The sequence below is a fragment of the Aulostomus chinensis genome, chromosome 23, assembly GCF_037954235.1.
Source record: "Aulostomus chinensis isolate RoL2024-O1b breed Wild chromosome 23, RoL_Achi_v1.0, whole genome shotgun sequence".
In the NCBI taxonomy this organism is placed as follows: Eukaryota; Metazoa; Chordata; class Actinopteri; order Syngnathiformes; family Aulostomidae; genus Aulostomus; species Aulostomus chinensis.
This window is the reverse complement of record NC_141342.1, coordinates 20,837,664-20,863,671: the sequence shown is the minus strand read 5'-3', so window position 1 is coordinate 20,863,671 and position 26,008 is coordinate 20,837,664. Positions and strand designations below refer to the sequence as shown.

General features: G+C 46.9%; 1 protein-coding gene across 7 annotated transcripts in view; it reads right to left on the bottom strand.

Annotated features, from left to right (window-relative positions):
• baiap2b (BAR/IMD domain containing adaptor protein 2b) overlaps nt 1-26,008 on the bottom strand; it is a 57,936-nt gene that overhangs the window by 2,859 nt on the left and 29,069 nt on the right. For 2 of the 7 annotated variants that reach the window (XM_086195014.1, XM_086195013.1), the window contains 10 exons: nt 22,590-22,651; nt 21,237-21,308; nt 19,701-19,838; nt 14,232-14,384; nt 11,741-11,977; nt 10,469-10,664; nt 10,118-10,319; nt 9,804-9,884; nt 9,213-9,381; nt 7,898-7,935 (listed from right to left, as the gene is read on the bottom strand). In XM_086195014.1, coding sequence (XP_086051140.1) covers nt 7,898-7,935; nt 9,213-9,381; nt 9,804-9,884; nt 10,118-10,319; nt 10,469-10,664; nt 11,741-11,977; nt 14,232-14,384; nt 19,701-19,838; nt 21,237-21,308; nt 22,590-22,651 — 1,348 coding nt within the window. The other 5 variants (XR_015111449.1, XM_086195017.1, XM_086195019.1 and 2 more) reach the window with 5 other exon arrangements.

The window sequence follows — 26,008 nt, the reverse complement described above, 5'->3', positions numbered from 1 at the left end:
TGAGGACAAAACGTGCAACACATCTTCCGACATGTCCCGAAACCAAAGATACAGTCACGTCACGAGGAAAAACGGGCGATGACAATCGGACGAGCCAAACCACAACACCCACAGACAGGAGCATGAAATCGTCTGGAGAGACACTGAGAGCTCAGTCACTTACGACGGCGTCGGTCACTCAGAAGCGGGCGTAATCAGGCCCCATACTGGAAGGCAGAAACAGTCCCCACGTGTCAACATCTTATTACATCAGAGACAGAACCAAGAGCCCAACCGATGCGTCTGACTTGACCAGCCGATGCTTCGGATACGGAAACGTGCTGCTTTGTCTCTTTCCTCTGCTCCTACAACGAACGCCAGACTCCCGTTTCCGTACAAATGCCAGTTTTACGAGTTTATAAATCGACTCAGAAAAACGTCAGTTTCAGTGACGTACGGGAAACGCTGCGAGCGGCGCCACGCCCTTCAGAAAAGTTCTCTTGTGATTGACGTGCGCTTAAAAGCATCTGAAAGTTTTGTGTGGCAGATTTGTTGGTATTTTACACTGACATTTTCAATTTTACTGCAAATTTTGATGACAAGTAATCTGTGTTGTTACTGGCCTACTGCATGGTAATGAAGTATAAGCTAGGGCCAGTCACATGATGAGTACTTGCTTTCGATATGTTTAAGTACATTTCGAAAGTACAAAGACACGTTCGTGACCGCCAGCCCTTCGACGGTCAGAGTGGCGTCTTCTAGTTTTGGTACCGATCAAACATTTTTCATGCAAAAACATACGAAAATAAGGTTGGAAAAATACCAGAAATTTCAATATCGGCCCATCAGTTGGGCTCTAGAGGTCAAGTATGGTATTTCACTTGTAAACAATGTTCTGATATGGCTTTACATGACATGGTAGTTTTCTTTAACGATATCAAGAAATAAGTTCTGCAGTTTGATGGCACATTACAAAACGTGATGATAATCGTATATTCAGAATAAAAGCCTTGACTGAGATGACGGGGAGCCTCCACCAACACATGCTTAGCAAAACCAGATTCTTACGTGCTGAACAGATTAAAACGTGTCACTTTATGTCACAAATTTCCCCAAAATCTATACGTCTAAAATTAAAAAAAAAAAAAAGGCAGTTGCAAACATGCGACTGAACATGACTACAAACGTCATCGTGCTGAGAGCAGAAAAGTGAAGCCAGCTGTGATGACGCTCAAGCCTCGCGTCCGTATCATAGTTTTGTGCTAATGCTAATTGCATAACATTAGCTAGCAACTGCATTTGCACTTTAAAAATCATAAAAGTTGTGTCCATTTGTAATCATCTTCTTCATGCTACATCATCGTCACTCATGGTTAAATTTTGTCAGTAATCAAAAATCCAATCGTGCTATTAGCTTTAGGAGGAGGGAGCTTATGGCAATGCTAACTTCTGGGTTTGCCTACAAAATATGTCAACCCTGCAGAGCTCTACAAACAAGCGTCTTGGGCATTACATTAAAACTGTTATTTCTTCACGCGTGTTGATAAATTTAGTTCACATTCATTTATTCATTTTATTCATTTTTTAAGTGAAAAATTCCACATACAGCACCTTTAAGGCCTGGAGAGGCTCCCGGTCAACTTGATCTTTTATGAGCACTTTCATAGACACAAATGGCGACACAAACCCACCGTTACTGTGTGTTAACATATAAATCATGACCTAAAATACATTGATCAGGAAAATTAAATACAGGCAGGCTCACAGACAGGCCTACTAACCACAACACAGTCAACTTGGAGAAACAAAAATACTGTAAAATGATTATGTAGTGATCAGGACACACAAACACACACGAGTTATAAAAAGGTACCTTTACTAGCAGCGGGGGGCAGGCCAGTGGATGTATGGCAGGTCAGGGTGAGTAGGATGCAGTGGAAATACTACTCAACACACACACTGTACATGCAACAAGGCCGGCGGGAGGTTATGAGGGAAACCGCTTCTGTTTGAGAAATGTCGACATGTGAGGTGATGGCAAATATGCAAGAAGAGTTAATGCGTTAAAGCAAGAGGCGACCGCAGCGATGAAGATTTGACGAAGTCAGTCCTCATTTTGGATGCAGTGAATCTTTTTGAAGTTCTTCTATTTTTAACATCAATCGAGCCGCTGAAATAAAGATACCAGAGTTTACAGGCTAAACACGTTTGGCCTAATTTGGCGATTACAAAAAAAAAAAAAAAAAACAACCTGTGAAAGAAAACGTCTCCCAGGATGCAACACCCTTCTGGATAACAATAAACAGAGATGCAACCAAATACATCCATCTAAACCCATTGGTTTTATACTTATTTTAAAGTAGAAAGCAACCATACGTGTGGGTCATCACTTATTTGGTGCCCCCAAAGCGTGCGCATGTATAAACCCTCTCTGCAATATATTTTGATGAAACCCTTCAAAATAAAAGCCCATCAGATGATGTATTTGGCCTCAGGTGGTTGGTGTGCTGGCTCTGCAGCGATGGTAGTCATACCTTGGACTTATTCTAGTGGAGAAAGAAGAAACACTGGCAGCTTCCAGTCGTTTGCACTCGACTTTTGTCTCTAAATTCATCAAAACAGACGGGGAGAAAGATGGGGGTTGGCAAAGCTGCGGGGGAGTGTTCAGGTGACATATCGACAAGAGGAGAAGAGAGCAAGGACACAGCAGACATTTGCAGCAAGAACATTTCTACGAAGCAGAAGAATTAATCCAAAACAGATTAGCTGCTACATGAAAATGTGGAGATTTGAAGTCCTCATGAAATCAAAACAGAGGTTCAAGTACGTTGTATGAGGCCCAGCAATAACAAGAAAAAAAAGGTTGATTTTTGCACGTCAGGGTGTAGACTAATCTAATCTGATCGATCTTTTAGTCCAAAAAAATGTCATTTCAAATGATCATAGTGCTAATCAGTGATTTAAAATTCTGCTATATAAAAAGAAGCAAATGTTCATGATCAGCCTGCAAAAACAACAAAATATTATCTTCATCCTTCCCCAAAAAACAGTCGCAAACGTGTTTTAACACTCTTGCTATAACAACATTTTTAGAGAATTGTTTTCCTTCTCTTGGACTCGTTGGCTTGTTTTCTACGTTCACCAACAACCAAAGATCAACAACACTCGATCAAATACTTGAGGCACCAACAAGAAAAGGGAAAAAAAACAAAGTTTTATTTCATTACTGGTCTCACCTGGTAGCTTAAATTCTACTAATGTGAAGCGTAAGAAACTCTAGCTAATCTGGTAACTGGTCATCTGTAAAGTTGGATTTTCAATTTCAGTGAAAATTTTAAAAACCAAAACTGCCCGTATTCATGAGGTCGCACTCGTTGGGTGACCATAACGCTGAAAGACACTTGAGTAAATTTGACTTTAGCATAGCTGTATTCCACGTAGCTCACGAAATGGTAGCCTTCTGGCTAGCCACTTACCGTTGGCCAACTGTTCATACTGTTAGCGAGAGGGCCGAGGAGAAACCTCTGCGATAGGAAGCTGATACGGAATAATTTACTATCCGTGGGAATCTTATATTGTCTGAGGTTAAGCAGTCCAAAATATTTAATCCAACATCTACAAACCGACTTCACACTCAATGAGTTTGAGGTTTTAGTAGCATCGTGATTTGATAGCCTGCTCGCTCCCTTGATGCCATTTTTTTGGTTGGATGGATTTAACACGTTGGTTCAAGTATGTGATGGAAAAGTGAATGTTTGCACCACTTGCAGGATTCTTAATGACCTTTTTAAGTTATCATTTTTCACTGTTAGCCGCGGTAAAACAAAGAAACATTCACTTCCGTGCTGCCTGCTTTGACAGGAACGCACCCACAGAATCAAGTAGCACTCCGTTAGCTGTTTCATGAGGACTTATGAAGATAGATTTTGGCATTTAAAATAAAAACATCTCACTTGGAAGAGGGACAAATCAGAAACAAGACATTTTGTGGATGCATGGGAGAGCTCAGAGTTCACCTCCTCTCAGCTAACGACACGAGAAGCTCCTAGTCGGCTGGTTAGTGGACATCAGATAGAGAAAGGCACCAACTGGACATTCAGACAAGCAGACCAGCGTCTTTATTTAGCACAAACATTATGACAATCAGTTCTTTTACCCTCAAAACATTTTTATTCACTGAGGTTTGAAACCAAGATTTTAAATTGCAAAGACAACAGTTTAAGAAGGCTGAATGAGGTCTCCTCCCCCCTTCAAGGCAGCAGAGATGCCGTGCGAGAACACGTGGCGGGAAAAGTTTCGTTAGCGCAGAACGGACGATGCCTCATTTGAACCTCTGGATCGAGAAGTCCGTCAGCATGTATGCTATTTACAGAAGTTTGAAGGTGCCATAAAAATGTTACTTACTTCAATTCACAGTTAGAGGCACGACAATGTGTCAAAAATATTTAAAGGGGCAATTTTACAAGCATGTGAGCAAGCTAGTGGAGGTTTCGCTCGTCTCATAACACAAATTTGTCCGTCGACAGGCGATAGTCGACTTTTTAATTACAAAAGTCTCTCAAACTTCAAAATCAATACTTTGGCAAGAGAAAATGTGGCACCACAATTTTCTGTCTCCTCCCTCCTCGTTCAGTCCAAGCTTGGGACGAAGCGTAGCGATCGGCGTGTTGACGCCATCTAAATCCTGATCGGAAGCAATTTTTATTTCACGCTCCGAAAGTTCAATGTAATAAAACGAGTGCAGAAACAGCGAGGTTTTGCTCACGTTAAGCACGAGGAAGTGTTTCCTTTGTGTGTTTTGCCACTCCCACGAATCGCATCTCTGGAAAAACAGCAAGTGTTGCGCCAAGTACAACAATTTTTCTCTCTTCTGCGATCACTCAGTCAGTGACCAAAACTTGTGCGATGTACATAGTTTATGTTTTTGTTTCTTATAAAAGAGGTGGACTCCCAAACTGTCTGATAATGTACTGCCCCCTGTGGGTGTGGAGGGCTAAATATGTTGCACTCGCTGGTTCTGATTATCTACAAATTGTTCTTTTAAAAAAGTGTCATAAAAGAAATATAACATTTTTGAGATTGTGTGCACGGAGCCAAGCAACACTTGTTGTCTTTTCTTTCATGCATGAACAGCAGCGAAGTCTCCCTGCACGCTTACACGGCTGTCAGCCAGAACGTCAGAGAAGTGATTCGTTTTTTTGATGTGAGCGGCGAGCGGCGGGCAGCTTCTAAACAAAGCTGGGCAAGTTTGTTGTCGGTGAGCTGTTCAGCGACCACCAGTCACGAGAATCTAGGTGGGCGCCACTCCAGAGAGCACAACCATGTAAAGAAGCGAGAGAAGAAGAGGAAGAGAGATTTGTCCTTGCTGTTGCGAGGGACATGAATTTTAAAAAACGAGGCAGGACCGAAGGGGGTTGCAAGTTGTTGGTGTAGGAGGAAGTTTCTACTTGTTCTAGTTTCAGCATCGCCCCACGTCGGGGTCAGTGGCTTATTGAGACTCCAGGACATGAAGTAGTTCCAGCTCCTGTGGTAAACCTCATTATCTGTTTGATAAAAGGTCGAGAGCTCAGCTCCCGCATGTCTCTCAGGGTTAAAGGTCAGTCGACCCCATTCAGCCTTGGCATGATATTAAAACACACAATAGATAGTCGAAGACCCGAGCACCTGGGTTTGTGTCCCTCCACAACCACACTGGAGAGCAGCGTTACATTGAGTTGGTTCACGCAAAGTCAGAAATATCGACTTCAATAAGGTGCGTTTCTTTTCTTCTTTTTTTAAGATACTGTAGGATAAGCACTTCTGTATGGCACATATATGTACAGTAAACATTCCTGCCACTGAGGGACACGAGGGACACGTGGCCTCTCGCCTCAGAGGAGTACAAAACCTCCCAGTCCAAGTACTGAGAGACCCAGGGAACGTGTTGATTGTTAGGGCATTTTTACATTGTGGGAAATCCTCCTAGGGATCGTTAATTTTACACCCTGATTTACATTTCCTTCACATTCTGGTGGGGGGGCACTGACATTTGAGAATCAGGTGGTTGGGGGGTGGGGGGGGGGGTAATAATCCCCGGCGATATACAAAACAAACGTACATGCATGAAAGACAAGCAAAAGATACATTTTCCTGGATGAAAATGTCCATCACATTGAATGTTCAGATGTCCGTTTTGTTCTGGTTTGGTTTGTGTGGCTGTGCACCGAGGGGCGTGGCCAGTGGTCCGGCGTGGCCATCGGCCAGTTAGACAGCACGAGGCGGGGGGGGGGGGGAAATCAGAGAGGACTACAGAACTACAGATGAAGACCCAAGGCTCTTCCTTGATCGGCTCAGGTTCTATCGCCGTGAGCAGGGTGGGGGGAGGGGGGGTGAGGATGAGGGGGAGGGTCGGTCGGTGCCTGTCCTATCGCATCGTCTGTTTGTCTGTCTGTCCTCACACTGTCGAAATCAATTTGCCCTCTGTGGAACTGTGGACAGAGAGAGGGAGAGGCTTCCAGGTGGGCTGGCGCAGGAGAAACAGCAGCAAACAGAACACATGTGGGAGGCAGAAACCACGTCTACGCTCCCACTCAAGGAATCAAGCCCACAGTCAAAGAGCTCATCTGACAGCGACGTGAGAGAGGAGGTGCTGGGGAGTGGTGGGTGGAAGCGCTACGTAAGCTGCATGGTGAGTGGAGGCAGCGAGCTGCGCTGATGAGGAGCTGGCAGGTCAAAGCGGGAGTGTTCTCAGACAAACAAACCAACGAAAGGAAACTTCAACGAAAGATGAACACAGACAACAACAACTTCCTACAGCACGCTTCCACGTGTTTCTGCTGTCGGCCGCATCGAGGACAGCGAGAGGGGCTTCAGATGCTCGTCAGAGGTGAATCATCAGCGTCTTCATCACAGCGCGCAGACACAGAACGACAGCAGAGGCAGTAACAGTGCCGGCAGCTAGCGTTAGCCGGCTAGCTGGTGGGTCCGTCGAGACTTGGAAGTTTGATGCCTTATGAAACGCCCGTTACAAATGGATGGCAACAGTCTAAGATTCCCCCTGTTCGGTACTTTGAATACGATTCTGCTGCATTCTCCAACGACCTTCATCAGATTCAGGCCACGGCCGGAGTGAGCAACAACCAGGCTGAGGCCTGCCGAGTTCCCAGGCTCCATTGCGCGACTGAAGTGTGCTGGTGACGAGTTACACCTCATTCACACTGTCAAGGCCTGCTGGAATTTTTTTGCAATATTTTGTGATGATAGTCAAAAGTGCCAGCGAGGCAACACGTCAGTAACGGTTTCAGGTGAAATTTCAGAAGGAAACTGGGACGTAGGCCATGGGGACGTAGGCCATGGGGACGTAGGCCATGGGGACGTGATGTGGGCGAGCATCTGCGCCACGTAAGCAGGACTATAAAAGGAACCCTGTGTAAGGGACTGGTGTCAGCACCTGCGTTCATCTTGCCTCTGCGCTCATGATCCGTTCTCTTAACTGACCGTACCAAACAAGAGTGAACAGAAACAGGATGGAAACACAAAGAAAACAGCATGGAACTAAAACGTGGGCTGTTCTGGTGGTTGCGTGTCTGCGGGTCTGAGCTTCAGGAGCCACAGTCGCTCAACTCTCTGTCCGTGTCTACGTGGTTTCAAGTCAGGTCTCCTACAGTTCAGTCAGTTCATTCATCAGTTTGTTCCCCCGGCGAACGATCGCCTCCTGGATTCGTCAGCGTCTCCTCTCACCAAGAAGTTCGCAGCCGGATCACAGGACGCACTCCCCCACCGGCCACCCGCCCACAACTGTCAGTTACACTCAGCGGAACTGAGGGCCGCCATCCAATTTGCATCTTTCTTGAACTGACTGAACTGGAATGGAGCTGACCCTGATTTTAGGTAAAACAACAACAACAAAAACCCCCAACAGAATAAAAGTGGTCTTTACCTTGTGGGAAAGCGAGGCTCATACTCCTCAACTCCTTGCTGTAAGGACAAAGACACAGGAGGAATTTAGTAATTTGTTATCTGAACCAACGGGAAAGCGTATAAAACTCAGGTCAAAAGTTGTAGTAACCCGAAAGACCAGCAGGTGGCAGCAAGCACACAAGAGTCTCCTCTCCTCCAGCAGCCCTGAGTACTGAGATTAATTCAATATGACGAGAAGCAGAAATCTGTATCTTTCACTGGAACATAAATGTTTTAAACCTCCATGCGACATCTGAGCCAGACGTTTCTACACTGAACACTGAAAACATGAATATCCGTTTGCATTAATTATGAATGCATCTCCCCACATATCGAAAAGGTTTTTACACATTCAACATTTTACATGTGCGTGTTTGTTTCTGTGTGTTTTAATTGCGGTGTTGTTGTTTTTTGTTGTTGTTGTTGTTGCTTGATTTTGGTGCAACCGGCAAAAGGAATAGGACTCTGGAGTCGTTTCAATTAAAAGCAGTAGAGGAAACGTAGGAGTGATGTAACAGCATATCATGATGAAAAAAAGTGGTTTTCCGAGTCAAATCCAAGCGTGTTGTCAACCCTGGAAGCAGAGCTGCTGAACCAAGCCTGGTCCGGGCACCCAGCGCACGGTGGCACGATGACGACACCCGAGTCTCTTTAAATGTCAGCACAGATGTTTGCATCCCCAAATGTTGCGAGGCGGAGAGAACAGTTGAAGTTGTTACATGACTGCCGAGCAATTAAGCATCGCCCACGTCTATCGTTCCAGGTGATGCGTAGGAGGTAAGCTGGGCTGATAGGGAAGGGTTCAGTGTTGCGTAAGTCTACTTCAGATTTTTCTTTCTGAAAAATTAACCCCCCACCCACCAACGCTGCTGCCTCTCTCCCGCCGCTGTCTTTCAGGCGGCTGGTGAACCCACTCCTGTCAGAAGTGCTTCCCTCAGAGGCAAAGGCAGCCAGGCGCGGAGGTCGACTTGTCCAATCCAAGCTGCGCCGTATCTTTCGCTTGACCCTGCCTGAGCAGGAACATGAGAAGTGAAGGAGAACTGATCTCTGTGTTTATATAAGCGAATGAAGCGAGCGCTCTCCAGGAGCTCTGATGATGAAAGAGACAGCCTGTCAAGCCATTTCTGAGCTCTACCTCGGGTCAGCAGCATGGCGTCAAAAACTACGCGCAAACTTTCTCAGACAGACAGATCTGTGCCAGGTTTCGTGCGACGGCTCAGCTCATACGTGAACACGAGTGTGGGTAGGTGCCAGGGTATGTTTGTTTGTGTGCTTGTTGTTTGCAGGCCTCCCACCTGCGAGAAGCCCGGCACTGCTACGCTGTAGGGGCGTTGTTGTCTGCCATGCAGGGTGGCAGCGCTCTGCGCCGCCATACGGGAGTGGATGCTGTAATCAGGGACCGGGAGGGCCACGTCTTCTCGCTCCAGAAGGTTGCCTGTGCTGCTGCTCTTGCCGTGTTGGAGGCTGGAAACACACAGAAAATGTAAAACAGATTATCCCCATGTGGAAACTCCTCCTGAGCCAATCAGGAACAGGCGCGTTTGTGGGATTTCATGGAGAAAAGCAGCGGGAGAAAAAAACCAACCCACTGTGTTTTTGCTTTTCATGATTGGCCGTTTCATGCTCAGGGTTCAATGAGAGGTTTCAAGCATAACTTCATCCAAAAACTGTATTTTGCCTTTCAAGTGCTCTCACTTGGATGTCTTGAGTCCACAAAAATGATGTTTCACCTCCTGCATGACTCGCCCAGAATGCAGGGAGAGCCAGCCTAATGGTGACCGATGGCTAACGGTGTAGAACTACAAAAACATCAGTTTAGAAACGTTCGTGTTCATGTTTTTGCTATTTTTTGGCTCAGATGAAGCTGAAAGAAGAGGAACACCTACTTGTGTACTCGAAGTTGCCTCATGGATTCGTTGTCGCCGTCAGAGATCACCCTTGTGTAGGAGAAGGGAAACCAGCCACGCCTACAAGAGGTCAGGCGGTGAGTCGCGCAGATATCAACATCAGCAACAACAAAGCCCGAAGAAAACCTCAATTATGAAGTAAACAGAGACGTGTAGCCGTTCAGTCACGAGTCAGGCGCTGGTTCTGCTGCTTCTCAAACCGCCCCCCAAGCAAGGACGAGCCCTGGGTTGCTTTGGCTGTACATCCCACCCAATAACTTTTAAAACGAAGAGGATTAAGTGAGCAAACTTACATCCTTGTCTTCTCGTTTTCGCCGTAGTGCCATCCATCTCGGGCCTCTGGGACCAGCAGGGTAACCACGTCACCCTCGTTGAAGCTAAGCAGGGTGCTGTTGTCACCAGCTGCGTGGGAGAAGATGGCCTGGACACGCGTTCTCCCATTTCTCTCTAGCCCCGCGGCCATGGAGCTGGACCGGGGCAGCGTACGGGTCTCCACTGGTAAAAATGACAACAAACTTTAACCTATCAGCACTGCTGAGGGGTGTCTGACTACACGTTCCAAGACTACCTAGGGTTGTTCCTTCGTTCAGATGCAGAGTAGCTTAACCTAAGAACAGACATGAATACGCAGCGTGGAACCTTACTCAGGGTGGTCTTGCTCTTGGCCGGGGCGACCTTGCGAACAGGCAGGGTGTTGGAGTAGACCTCCCCTCCATGCCTCTGGGTCTGTGGAGAGACCTTCCCCTGGCCCACTTTGCCCTCCATCCACTGCTGGTAGTCCTCTCCTCCGTGAGCGCCGGCTGTGCCGTTCATCACCGGGATCCCTCCTTCCATCAGCCTCTGCAAAGGCCATGAAATTTGCATACAGGCAATTAGAACACAGAGTCTCTTTAGATCACGGAGAAGTGGTTACATCACGTCCTGCAGCTCGTCAATAATAATGAAGTAGGTGGGGATGGATCTGGGTCAGGAAATGCTGATTAAGGAAAAGACTTTGTTGAGTATATGTTGGTTTAAAGATAAACATATGGGTATACCACTGGGACACAGCAAAGACTTTCAAAGTGTGTTTTGAACCCGGGAACATAAAATGCCACTGAATCGACACCAGTTTTTAATTAGAAGCTTGGTCCAAAAAGGAGGCTTTCATGTAATAGTTGAAGGGTTTGTTCCCAAGTAGCAGGCCTGCAGGGGGTGGAGGCAGAGCAGGAAGGAGCCAGAGGAATGTTAAGCTCCTCTGTGCAATTAGCATGGTTCGCTAACAATATCATTTACATTCAGCACAGGTTTGAGAAGTGATGAGAGCTCCCATAATGCACCCTGCACATCTGGGAGGGCATCCTTGATACATGCAAGGTTCCTTTGAGGCATCTCATTAGTGCTTCCAACACTTCAACAACATTTGATGGTTACCTTCAGAGTTCGCTAAGAGTTGGATGGGAGAGGTCACAACACGGCAGAAGGTGTTGGAGGAGCTTTTCTGCCGCTGAGGCTGTGAACTTTAAGGGACATTTTTCTGTTTGCTTCCACAGTCAGGGATGCTGAGGGGATGAGAGCCAGTGGTTTCTATGCCAACGGTACTTCTTTTGCACAACGGTATGAGTTTTGTTCCCTTTTCAGAGGCTAACGCTAATGCTTGTGTGCACGGCTAGCGCTTTCCACGGTCTCAAGCGTGGTTACAGGCTGTTGCGTGACTCCATCAGTGCGAACCTCAGGGATCTCCAGCAGCACCAAACCTAAAACTGAAACTTAAAATGTGCAGTTTGAAGATCTTTGATTGTTCCAAGGTGCTTCTAACAAAGAAGCAGGTTCCCCAGTCAGGACTTGCTTAGTAAGTGTCCACATGTACTTAGCGAACACCTTTTATCAGTGTGGGAACGAGACAGACCCTGGACACGAGCTGAGCAGGAACCCACCTGCTGACCCATGCCCCCACTGGCCCTGAGGGCTGCCAGCTCCGGAGGCACTGGCAGTGGTTTAGCACCAGGCATGGACTCAGAGATGGGCATGCCGGGGTGAAGAGCACCGGGGACCATGGCGCCTGCAGCCCCGCTCATCTGCTGGGCCAGGAACATGGCACGATCTGGCAGTTTGTTTGGCTCGGCACACGCTTGCTGCCACACAGGAACCTTCTGGGATAGAAGCTCCTTCCCCTGGAAGAAAGAGACGGGGTTGAGTGTATTATGCAGGTATTTTGGTGTTAAATTAGGTCAGAGCTTCTCAAAGTGGGAGGCGGCCTCCCAAAGGGGGGCTCCAGAGAGCCCAGTGAATGAAAGTCAAAGAACACCACAGTAAATCAAGAAGATATCAAGTAGAGCAGAGGAAATGTATGGGATTTGGTTACAGAGATTTATCAGAGACACAGACGTTCCAGAGTTCTAAACTCCTAAATTCCTTTTTTATTCATTTGGTGAAATCTGACATTCAGTAATCAGCTACATTCCACTTTCCTGACTCAAATATCAGCCTGAGCTCTCTCAGGGAGCGAGGGCCCACAGTCTCAGACTATAAAGAGCAGGTCAGGCTGATTAGCTGCTATGTTGAGCGCATTTGGACTGGACGTCTCCTTCCTTCCCGGTCGCCGCCATCCCAACTTTTTTTTTTTTTTTTTTTTTAAATATTCCAGCTGCGATCCTCCTGCCAAACGGAGCCAAGGAGTTTCATCGCCGATCCTTCAGAGATGCTAAACCAGAGCTGTGCTTTCAGAAGCTGGAAGGAATTTATCACCACCAATTCATTCACAGCGTTTAAGTACAGATGAGTGGAAGGGTGGAGACAACCGTGAGGGATGGAGAGAAGGACAGGACGGAGGGAGGGATGCGAATCCTCTAGATGAGGAGACTCATCTGAGTCTGAGTTACTTGCCCTCCATACATTATACAGCACAGCTCTTACATAAAGATACTTCTCATTTGTATTCATCGTCAGGGAATAAATGAATTCATGAATATTGGAAAGAGACCGAGGACTCAAAGACAGGTTTCTGCTGGTTGAGGATCAAGTGGCTCCAAAGGCGGCCAGAAAGCAAGAGTGACTGTTAGTGAGGCCTCATGTAGCTACAGGCACTTCGTTAGCCCTTCATCCCTGATCACGCTTTCCATGTGCGTGGTTTGTTTTTCCCGCCCTTTTTGTCACTCGTTCACGATAGCAGCAAACTTGACATGTTTGTTTTTTTTCATCTAAAATCCAAGTGTGTGTTGGTTACTGAGACTAAAGCTGGATCAAGAAGCTGAGGATCAACCCGCACGATGCGCTTTTGGACAGTTTAGCTGCTGTTAGCCGTCAGTCAACGTTAGCGTCAGGCTAAATATACGTGGCTGGCTCTTTCCTGCACTGTGGAAACACAAAGAAGGGATGCAGGAAGGGGAAAAAACCTTTGGAATTTGGCTGCTTTCACACGTTCCAACTGCTTTGTTCCGCCGACGAGTCGGAACCAAAGATTCAGTTCGACATCAAAAGTGACAGGAAATCACGGAAGCTCCACGTAACAGTTTCAGACTAATTCAGTGTTACTTCGGCTTGTGCGTCCTCCCTCCACCCGTCACTCATTCAGACACTTTCACTCCCACACACAGTGAGTCTGAACCAAGTGTTCTTGCAGAAGTAGGTCACTCTCTCTCCTGCTGCCTCCCCCTCCTTCTCCCCCCACTCACCCTCCACCTTACCATCCTCTTCACATTCCTCCTGTGAGAGGAGCGGAGAGGTGGCCGGAAACAAAAGGTTTTCTAAAAAGGATGTGAGATGCCAAAAGTCTAGTTTCAAGCAATGCTTCACCCAAAAAGTCTATTTTGCCTTTCAAGTACTCCTGACTCGGTGTTTGGAGGCCACAAGGGTTGTTTATCCCTCCTGCATCACTTCTTCATGACTCCAGGATGCAGAAAGAGCCAGCCACCCATGTTTGAGCTCCAAGCTAAAACAGCTAAACTGTCCAAAAACGTCCGCTAATGAACAGTCAAAGTCGTCGTCTGGTGGATTACCGAGTTCACAGCTGATCAAGAAGACTACGCTTCTGGACAGTTTTGCTGTTGTTAGCCATCAGTCTCCATTAGCGTCCAGATAAACAGGGACATGGCCGGCTCCTTCTACTTGAACACCAAAACAAACCACTTTAAAACTGGGCTAAATCAGGGTTTCTGTGGGCCCTAGAAAGTCCTGAATCCAATAAACATTCCTTTTTTAAGTCACTCGTTCAATGAAACCTGGCTTGTGGACAATCGGTGCTTGATTATCATTTTTGTTGGATGTGAAAATGGTCTTAAATTGGATTCATAAAGTGTCAAAATCAACTTGTTGAAAGATGTACTGTTGGTGGGAGCACCGAGGCTCTCAGACAGACATCAGCCACTCTGCCAATCACCCGCCAGCCATCGTTACCTAGTGAAGCAGCTGCTGGCGGAGACATCTCACCTTGCCGTGGTAGACACTGCTGTTCTTGGCGACGGCGCACTGGCGGTCCACCAGGAAGCAGTACCTCCTCCTCTCCTCAGACAGAGCGTTCTTGTAGCCCTCGGCGATGTAGTTGTCCAGCTCGCTCTGCTTATTACTGATGGCCTCCACGTACTGGAGCCAGAGAGAGGAAATACAGCAGCATGTCACTTCCTGGATGTTATCAGCCATGTTGTACTCTCATAATACTTTTGAGGTAGTTGTACTTTAATCGTCATTCTAACCCACCACATCTAAGAAGAAAATATCATACTTTTCACACACAATCACACATATACCCAAAAAAGACATCCAAAACAAAACAAATGACAACATTTTAAAAAGAAACAAAAAAACACACAGACAAAATCCTTCATTTTGATTCAGTTTGTGGCTTTGAACTGAACGAAGTGGCATCCAGGCGCAACAGCCGTGGCGTATAAAAAGCAGACAAACTGCTGTTAAATGTCACAGCACACCACAACATGGGCGTGTCTCTCACATGGTGACCAACGCGATCAGCTTCCTGTTGCGTCGTCGGCTCGACCCGCATTACAGAGGAGGGATTCGAACACGGTCCTCCCTTACACCGCTAAAAGCGTTTGAAGATTCTCAAATAATGTGAAGTGTTAATGACCACAGCTGAGCCGAAGGCCGGACGCCTCCGCTCGCTTATGTAGGACGCCGGCAGGTCGGCACAACACCAGCTGAAGTCTGGGTGCAGAAATCAAACTGAACAGGATTTTAAACGAGGCACTTCAGCTCTGCAACGCTGCGCTTTAATCACTAGACTTGCTAATGAGCTGATTCAGGAAGCTAATTGATGTATTGAATGGCAAATATTTCTGCCTCATCATATTTATCTCGTAAAAAGGATGGATGTCCCAATCTGGAGGTTTTTTTTGGTCATTTAAATCTTGTAACCAATATAAGGTGCTGCTTCAGAATATATTGCTTCTAATGAAAACAAGCTTTCAAGCTAATATGCTAAAGTAGGAGTGTTAGCTTATGGTGGCTCCTTTTTTCCTTTTTCACCAGGTGCTTCTGAACGTCTGCCAACAATAAGATTAAAATGAGCAGGGGGGGGGGGGGGGGGTTCTCAAAGGTAGAAAACAGCGTTTGGTGATTCGGTGTGGAAACCCTGTGTAATGAGCCTAATGGTCCAGGACTGACAGGGAGGACGTGGCAGCAGCTGCAATTAATCTCATCTTTTCACCCTCTGATGCAGCCTGATTACAGAGATGAGATGGCGACATCTCTCACAAGGTTGATTTCCAGATAATGACTGTAGGAATTTACTTTGACATTCTTGATTGTTTGAAGCTGAAAGTCGATATCGGAAGAGTTCAGAGAGGAAGACAACTGTTCTGTAGTTGGGATGCGACCCGACACCAGAGATGTTCTTTCGTCAGGCTGCGTTCGGGAAAAATTATGCCGCTGAATTTCACCAAACTTGGTGGAGGGAACGTTCTTGACTGGGCCTGAGCGTTCTTCCTGCTGCTGCTTCATGGCATCTCCTCTAAAACCACCAGGTGTGACTGGTGAGATCCGATGCTGGACCACACGGAGGAGCCGCCGCGTCACTCCTCACATCGTCCCAGAGCGCCGGGCCACTTACACCTTCGACAGGAAGGGAATATTAAGGACATCATCTGGGTGAATATATGCTCATTTAGCTGGAAAACAATAATTTCAGAGAACACAGTCTTTGGTGTGGGCGCAAGCTGGTTGACAACTAAATAACGAGGAGCCAAAGTGGCAGCAGCAGAGGAAGATGAAGGCCACGTATGACTCACAACAACGTGGAGGTGGAGAAGCTTTCAGGTAGCCTGAGAAAACAAGCCACCATGTTGATGCGATGCAGACAGAAGCTGTCAATCAATCAGTGAGTGGCAGCCACTTCCATCTCACAGGATGGAGTTCACGTTTGTGAGACAGGTGCTACATTCCTGGTGATTTTAGGAGCTCTCTGTTACACCCTGCCGCAGGGAAACACAGCATCTAGAGAGCAGAAGCCGTCTAACCTGTCTCTTTAGCTGCCGGCATTCCTGACATCTTCCTCACCTGGAATCAGGTGGTCACACACTCCGTGTGAGGTAGAAATGACCGGAAAATACGGGACAGAAATTCTTGTTTTTGGAAACAAAGACAGATTTCCTTCAGCTCAAACCCAGTTTTCTTTCCTCTGGTGCCATTTAATTCTTCACAAACAAACACACTCGCTCTCTCATGACGTGCCGCCATTTTCTCTGCTCTCGTCCCATCAAATGTGCCAGCATCCATAAAAAGCCTCATTTCATGTGTCACTCACGTGTTTCACGCGAGACGGGAATTTCTCACCCTCTTCTCAGCTATTTTCTTTCCCATGATGGGATTGTAAGTGTGTTTGACGAGTGTTACTACTCTGCATTCACACGTCGTGCGTGCGGGGTTAATCATGCAACGATGTGTCCCAGGAGGAGCGACCTCACACGCCTGGAGGTTGTAGAAGAGACGCCGAAGTAGATGTGAAAACAGGAACAGCTTCCTGCCGCTGAATCCTCCGAATCCTGACGTAACAGCTACTTTACTACCACTTCACCTGAGGGTTCAGCTGGAGAGGCGTGAGTCACTGCAGCTGATGTTTATTAGCGTCTTTCTTTTTCTGTCTGTCGGCAGCAAAACTACCAGGCTGAATTTCATGGCTTTAAAGGAAGATGTCAGGAACGCCGGCAGCTAAAGAGACAGTGTTGCAGTTGTTGAATGTTGTATTTTTCCAGCATTATGAGATCCTGGCTGGTTGAAGTGCTTGACGCTCCGATGCATGTGCAGCACAGGTCTTCACTGGTCCAACCAGACTCAAGACCCACATGGGTTTGGATCCACATCAGGTTCATTCTAACACTGCCAGACAGAAGACGAGGGAGTAGGGGAACTCGAGGCGCTACTGAATGCTTCATAGTTCCTGGAACTGTTGAAGAAAGCACCCCCTTTTTGGGTGTCCAGGCCACAGGAACTGGACCTGGTGATCCTGAAGGTTCCGTTCCTGGAACTCTCCGGTCATAGATCAAAGTATGAGCTGCAACAAATGGAAGACAGCTAAGCTTGGAGCTGCCGGCTCCTCTCCACGCTCCCCGGGTTAGCGGAGCAGCAAGCTGAGCTAAACCAGGGAACCGCTGAGTCATGTGACCCTGAGCCAGGTTCACCTCGGCGTACTTCTATCATCTACAGGAGTGAGCGAAAAGTGGGCGCCCTACGCATATCAGTGGCACCCACCCTCTGATATGATTCCTTACAAGCCAGTGTGTGATGTCACAGCGGCTCCCTCTGACTCGTACACAGCCGACGAGAGATGAAACAGGTGCCGGGGAAAGGTCAGGCCTCTGCGGCGTGCGGGTCTTTCATGCACAATAAACCCTTAAAGCCCAGAGGAACTGCACGACTTTGAGGCTGAATGTTCCTGTGCTGTTGTTCCTCATAGATCCACATATCGATTTTTGTAACAACCAGCCTGGCCGTCCCTTTCACGCTCCGCCGGCCATCCATTGCAGCAACACCAACAATTACACAATAATTGCATCCCCTGCTGCTCCGGCACAGCGGCGAGGGGCGGCTCTGCAGCCTCGGGAAGTGCTGCACAATTAGCCCTTAACCTCTGACACCATGTTTGCTCTGCACTGCAATGATAAATGAAAAATACAGTCTACTTCCATGTTTCCTCTCTTACTGCTGATGTATTTATTTAACGCTCGTGTTTAACCGAGGGAGCTTACACATGATAGGGGACACACAAACTCAGACCAAACTGATTTGGAATGCTTCTTCCTCATCAGGCAGGTCCGATGAGATTCTGTTGTCATAGAGAGAGACGTCTCCGGGTCCTGCCTTAAACCTGCCCTCCCTCTGACAGCCAGCAGAGGGCGACTGCAGAGAAGAGTGCAATTTTGGAAGAAAATTAGCCTTCTTCTCACTCGAGTTATGACCGCAGTCAACATTTTCCTGATGAGTTCATGGTCCGAATCAGCAGTTTCAAGTCTCCTATAACACATCACAACAATTCAACTTAAGTTTTTTATAATTAGCAGCTCAACACGGAAGCACTCGCCATTCATCTTCTTGAATCTGACCTTCGTCGGGTGTATTGAGCTCTCTGCTGGTGCTGTAACCACACACGTCCTCAAAGTCAGCTTGGACAGTTAGGAGGTGTTCAGCTGCCTTCAACCCACCGCAGCTGACATAACAATCACAAAACCTGATTTCACTGCCGAGATCCCGAGTCCTACACGAGCGTACGAGGGTACGGGGGGGTGTTGACAGTCGGCGGCAGCGGAGCTGCAGGTGAGTCGGGTTTTGCTGCGTACAGCATTGTGCTGTCAGGCTGTCAGCAGATGAAGCTCCACATTCCTGCTTCCACTGAGAGTTTCTGTCACGTGAGAGAAACACCAGCACTTCTCAGCAGAAGAGGGACGCCGGCCTGCTTCTGATACCTGAAGCACCAACCTGCTGAGGAGTCCTTTTCATTCTGATGCTCAGCAGAATATTACGGCTAACTGCTAACTAACAAATGACCACACATGCAAAAACCGTTGCATGTCAGAAACCTCGTCATGTCTCCTGCGCTGGACCAACAGAACATTGCAGCGTCTCTGTGTACAGGTTGTATAAGAGGACCCGCCCACCATGTGTCACCTCAACACCTACAGACAGACGCACCGAGACTCGCTCATCTCCTCACGCCTCCGCTCAAGCAGGTACCTCAACATCACTCAACCCAAATCAAAACCAGGCTTTATGTAACACTGACGAAGGGCAGCGACTGACGGAGGACAGGAAATGTTCAGAGCTGCTGGAGAGATTTGGCCGAGATACAAAGTTACAGCGTCATGCACTCCCATTACCGAGGTCATTGAAGTCAGAGGCGTGTGCAGGTGGTTTGGGGGCGTGGCCTATCCTTTCAAATGAGCTTAACTATGAATGCTGGGGTACAAAGGGTTGTCATTACTCTAAATTAGTCATAGGTGTGCTTTGGGTGCAACACCCATGTTAACCATGGACGTCATCCCTCTTCTAGTGATGGCGTGCGCCTGCAGGTTGCTGTCCTGGTGGCCTTGAACTCAACACAACTAGAACAGGAGATGTGAAGGTGGAAACAGCTGAGGCAAGCAAAGTAGAGCAGCCACGTTCACTTCAACGTGGCAGTCAACGGGACTCTGGGTCAGCACAGTCAGAGGCTCTTTTATCTAAAAACCGCCAGTCCTGTTACCATGGGGACAATACCAGCAGACTGAAGATAAATTTATCAAGATTTTTATGCGTAGTTCGTGTGTGGAGGATTCGGACTGAGGGACTGGAACCTTTGGACTGCTGTTGGCGGTTGTGCTGTTATGAAGATGTGCTGATGTTTTTAGACGGGCAGGTTGTCTTGGCTGAAGCCGTATATTCTCGGGCAGAAAAGCAGTAACGCACACTGACCTGCATCTCCTTGTCTCCATACTTGGACGGGTGTTTGCTGCCTTGGCTCTTCCTGCGCAGCTTCTTCAGCTCAGCCTGGCACTTCTCCAGACTCTCCCCTTTACTCTTGTGCTCCATCTGGTACTTCTTCAGCGCCGCCTGAGGGGGGCAGCACAGAGTCAGCAGGGGGGCAGCAGCGTGTAGTGTCTGATCAACAAGCATATCTGGGATATCTGATTCAGTCTCTCCCGATTCTTTTGCATCTGAATACATCATCATTAAGGATCAGAGTGACTTCATCTGAGTGTGGAACATCCACCGTCTGCAATCCTTCACGAGGAACCGCTGCCTGCTTCCAAGTCACAGACCACATTAATCAATTTGTCCATGTCTTGTTCTGCGAAGCTCCGTATTTTTCTAGGATGAATCCTAATTCACAAGGCAGCGTGGGAAGTAATTTATGTAACTCTCTGCAGTGGTTTGGATGAAAGCCGTGAGGACTTAAGCAGAGAATGTGCATTTGGTGTCTGGCTGGTGATTTTCTGAGAACCTGGTTCATATTCCTGATAGACTCCCTGGAGACGCTTCAGTGACAGGCAGGCTAAAGAGGTGTTGCGTTCAGGCACACGGACACTGTTACATAAGGAATCTGAGTAGGATGTGGTTAAAAAGGTCATTCAATCAATCAATTATGCTACAACTGTGGGTTTCTTTGGAACGGGAACAATAGGAGAGAGAACGGGAGCAGAAGAACTTGACTTTTCAATGATTTCAGGCCGTCACCGCCAGACAAGAAACATTTTAGCGTCCTCCAGACCATTTATGTCACCGCCGTCCATTACAATGCCGTCAACAGCACTTTTCTCTCACCGGACAAGTAAAAGCAGATGGAGACAGGCTGGTCAGACATGTGGTCAGGACCGCTGCTCGCTTGTCCTGCTAAACTGACTCACTATCGTTTGTTGAAGAGCTCCAGCAAAGAAAGGTAGAACGTGGAACTCTGGGTTCTACAGAGCGGCACAGTGATGATTCCTAAAGCCCGTAAATGAGTTTGCAAAGAGAACCGGTTCTCTCCTCTCAGCGAGTTCACGATTAAATGCCTGAAATAGAGTTCTGTGGTTTACACGCAAGCTCACGATATTTGAACCTTTCTTTCTACAGCATAGAATGAGTCAGTAAATGCAACACTCTGGAAATTCAAAGCCACGTATGTGTCTTTTATTGTGTTTTTACTTGATTGATATCCACTTCTTCACACTTCAGTGACTCACTATCGCCTCTTAAGGCACAAAGTGGTATTACAAGATAAGACCAGGAGGCCCAAGCTTGTTCAGGTGCTTTAAAATGGTAAGAAAAACTTTGTTTTTGTTATTTATGTGTCAATATTTTTTCCCCAAACGGAGGCAGAAGAACTCACAGAGCTCTGACACTTTAGTACTTTTTCCAGGGATAAACACTAAACTGCAACCAACAAGCTACGCTCCTCGTCTTTGGCGTCGTGCGTGGGAGCCTGCAGGCTCTCTTAATAAATGGGGGGAGATTAAGGAGAATTCTCACGTTCAGGTAGCGCGCATCCAGCTCAACCTTCTTCTCCAGCTCTGTCAGCAGCTCGTTGTGGAACGACTTCAGCTGCAAACACAAAGAGACACAAAACTTCAAAAACACAGTGCAACAAAAACAACCGGAACCTCGAGCTAAACCAACTCCAGGAATGTAGCGCCTGCTCACTGTCGCGGTGAAAGGATGACTCCGAGGGATGTTTTTGTTTTGTCGTCTGAATCGTCACACCCAGAGATCAGAGGGTGTGTGTGTGTGTGCGTGTGTGTGTGTGTGTGCGGTGAGAGGCACATTCATCTACTACAGCACATCTTCTCTTGCACTCAGTGACCTCACTCCATCTTTGCTTCTCTCCTATCATCCATGTTTGGGGACAAAATATTGCCTTGGACGACACCCAGCAGGACATTTGCCAAAAAACCAGGAACTCTGAACAACAGAGATTACGAGGGCCATTGAGTTCAGGGCCTGGAAATGTAGAAAATATTTGGTCTGTAGGCTTTTTAACATTTCCCTCTTTCATTGATTTTCAACCTCTCTGCACTAGAAATAAATACCTGCAATATAGCCAGAGCCACAAGGGGGCAGTGTTCTGCTCGAAAGAAAATGCTAATTAGAGCAGATCAGCCACGATGTCGCAACCAGCAGCAGCAGTTGTGCAACGATGGTATCGGCACCTCCAGAGGCATCAGATTTATTCGATTTCAACTACCAAAAGCATGTTTTTATTAGTGACCTCTAAGAAGAACTACACTTCCCACAATCCCCTCCAAAGGGACAAGTGAACTCGTTTGTCACATCTTCAGAGTTCAAAGGTGGAAATTTTCATCTCGAACCCCTCTGAGGCTGGATGTCAAACTCAGAAATCATTTGCAATGCCTTATGGGATGAGTGGTTCCTTAACTTTAAAAATAATTGCGTGCGCGGTTTTATATCTTTGCATTTCTGATGTTTTCCTGTTAAGTTTTGCGATGAGTCAAATACTCTGTGGTTCATCTGCTTGCTGGTCGTCTTGATTAAAACTCTTAGAGTAAGAACTTTGGGAAACGTTCAGAAAGCAAAGATAATTTCCGGGACATTTTTGTGGGCGGCAACTGTTGAGTTGGTTCATCAAGGTAACAGCAGCTGGCGCCGAACTCTAGAAGCTGTCGAAGGGAATCCGTGCCGCTGCTGCTTTCAGAAGGTGGAAGTAAACCCGAAGTGTTACGACTCTCAATCTTGCCAAGTACAAATACTAAACATATCTCCAGACCCCAAAGCAGCCGGCCCACAGTCTGTTTGGCTCTGAACTCGGCGGCTAAAGAAGTGCTGATTTTTGCAACCCGTCCGCCACCGCCGTCACCACATGCTCACCATCTCTTCAAGCTGGATCTGGATCTGTCTGTGCACCTCGGCCATCTGAAACAGCACCTCCCCTGCAGAGAGAGGACGGAGAACAGAAAACAATCAACAACGCGGGGAGGGGAGGATTGGACACAGAAGAGAGAGGGTAATATTACATCTTTCCAATCTCGGTGAGAGCGACAGAATTCGTGCAGAACAAACAACCATGCAGCCACATAGATGAGGACAGGTGTGGGGGGAGGAAGAGGAGGCGGCCATGGACAGGATGGGACATCTGTCATGATCGCGACGACGCAGACGAAACAGTGATCAAATAAAAGAACGTAACAGGAAAATGCAGCACAGGCAAGTCAAGAACAAAAAAAAGCCAATAATTTGGTTTTAAAGCTTTAACCCTCCAAACCCCAAACCCACTGACCAGCTGCTTTGAGACGCAGGCTTGCTTTTAAAAAAGATTCCAAGAAGACATTGAGGATCGCCGGATTTCCAGCTTTTCTACGGTCTTTGAATGGATCGTGTGGGACCTCCATCAGGAAAAAATTAAGCACTGAATTGTAAAAATTTCATCAAAATATGAAAGTTTGCCAAAAATCAACAGTTTGCACCTCCAACAGCCCCCCCCCCCAAAAAAAACAGCTTAGCAGAACAACTGTGGAGCCGTGAGTGACTCAGCTGAGTCACATGACAAAAATCCAGCGGAACTTCATCCGAACTGCGAGACGCAGTTAAGCCTCATTTACAGAGGCAGCGGACAAACAAAGACACGAACATAAAATCAGTTTTCACTTGAACTTTTGTTTCTCCGTCACGATTTCTAGCGCTGCACCTGCTGCGTTCTGTGAGGGTTCCCCCGTTCTAGTTGCGATTGTGTCGTGTCCACTGAGCCATAGGACTTTGTAGTTTGATATGACGGAGGAACATCAGCTTTGGGGTTCAGAGGGTTAAACAGAGAAATCAGACTATTGTAAAATGTGAAAGGGACATTTTGCCCAGAGCTTACAACACTGCTGCTATTAAAAACACAAGGAACAGCATGATTTCTTCTTAGATTTAACAACATAATGGGGGGCGCACACTGAAAAGCAGAACCTAAAAGACGGCCAAACGAAAACTCAAATACATCAAAGTAAAGGATGACTCATGCAGCCAGGGAGTGTGTGTCGATTTAAGATACCTACATGCTGCCTCTTCTGAATATGCAATGCATTGGGTTGTTTTTTTTAAAAAAAAGAACAAAAAAAAGAACTCTTTTGAGCACAAGACTTCCATAGACAGTTGCAGATCAAATAACCCAGAAGACTGAGACACATGACAGGTTTTCACACTGAAAAACACTCAGACAGGAAGTTAGTCAGACCCGTCTACCGGGGGTCACGGGCAGTTGCACTGCTTTTTCTTGGTTTATACAAGTATGTGAAAAATTACTTTAAAAATCAGATATCATTCCAGAAACACATCAGAAGGAATCTCTGGCATATGTGGTTATTTGTTGATGTCAGAGGGCCAACATCAGGAGGAAAAACGTGGACTGATTAGCCGGGAGACGGCGGTTCTGAGCAGGGATCGCCAACCTATCACCTGTGACTCGAATATTCCAATCTGCTCTTAAATCAACAGAGTAAAGTGTGTAACGTCTCCTGTACCATCCTCATGACAAAACTAACCGTTTATGCTCATACAGGCTGGAATTACATCGGGAAGCTGATTGACAAAAAGTACCGTTAGTACTTTGTCCGGTCTTTCCACAAGGCGACAAGCAAACAACTTCTAAAATGCTTGTTTTCTCAATGGAGTTTGGACACTCTGTCGCTCTAATAAAGTCCGTGAGCGTCTCCATACCCGATAAATTCAATCAGCCCAGCTTTTACACTGAGTGCATATTTCTAATAAACTTTTAGTGATGGAAATGTAGTAAAAAGTCCGGAAAGTGATAAAGTAGCTTAAATTGTTAGGGTGAACCATCATGGGAGTTAAGGGTTTAAATAATGGTCAAATATGCAGAACAGACATTGCGAATGTATTGGTGAGTCTTTGTGGGTGACATTTATGGCAGCTGATTGATCTCTCAGTGAGCGCCACCACCCATCGATCACGCAATCGATGCTTTTCTGAAAATACCCACAGCGCCATATTCTACATCTGCAGCGCCACATTATTCTAAATGAGCCCGCTAATGTGCATTGATGGCACCCGTCTGCCTGCTGCATAATGGATGCTGACATTAGATAATGTGCGGCGCGTGGCAGCGGTGCCGAGCCAGGCGGTGGGGTGTCGGACCCTGGTCGGCGGACACTGAGCCAGTGGGCTGTCTGAAGGGGATTAATGCCTTTAATGGAAGTGCTGCGTTCATGAAGACGGGACTCGGTTGGAGTAGAAGGGATTTAGGAAAGGTCGCACGGGCGGGGGGGCAGCACAGGTGGTGTGAGGGTTGAGTTTGTGGAGCACTGGGCTTAAATACATCTCCGAGATCCACGTATGCTGACGGGAGGGAAGACTAACTATTTCTTTGAATGCACGCATTTCAATTTTCCAGTAGAAATTTTATATTAAAACTTGTTTTCTGAGCTTTAAATGGTCTTACATTTTTTGTGTTTCCATGACCTCTGCAGCTGTGGACTCTCTGCTGCTGCCAAGGCTCGCCAGCCACTCTGGAACCAGCATCTCCATCTGTTACTGTCCAACTGTCAGCGAAGGAAATCCCACTGACATACGACTTTCAGAGGTGTTGGAGAACCTCCATGAGACATCGTCTCTCATCTTTGTTCCAACTTTGCTTCCACCACCAATAGGACGCCATTCAGCCGGGCATGAAACAACTGCAGTGTTTACTTCACTCCACACTGCTGCTATGAAATAAAACCTCAGTCATTCTTTTTGTCTTTTATCGCAGATGTGGCCCTCTTAGGACTGATTAAGGGTGATTCTCATCGCTCCCTGGAGGCGGGTCAGAGTTTAACGACAGACCTTCAGAGCTTCAGTGTGTCTTTAGTGAGCAGAGTCAGTCACCGCCAGTTTATACCGCCACAGGCTGCAGCAGGACGAGGTTTGGTTCTAAAGATTTGGCTGAACCCATGAGGACCTCCAGGAACTGTTGTGGTTCAGAGGTTTTGCAGTTTGCACACAAAGCACCACCAACAGTTCTTGGAAGAAAGACGTTTCCACTCAGAAAGTCCTGATGACTTTAAAGTAAACGGTTACCTTTGAACAAACCTGTTGGAACTGCAGATCCCGTGTTAGAACTGTGAGACTTTAAAAACCACAAACTACAGCTTCCATGTGGCAAACCACCACTGCCTGTCCTTCCTTCCCCGCTGGGAACCTCATGCATGTCCAACTACGCTCAGTCCACCACGTCAAAGGTGAAGAAAAGGGTCGGTACCAGCGTCTTCCTGAAAGGCCCTTTTGAAAGACAACTGTGTACAGTTGAT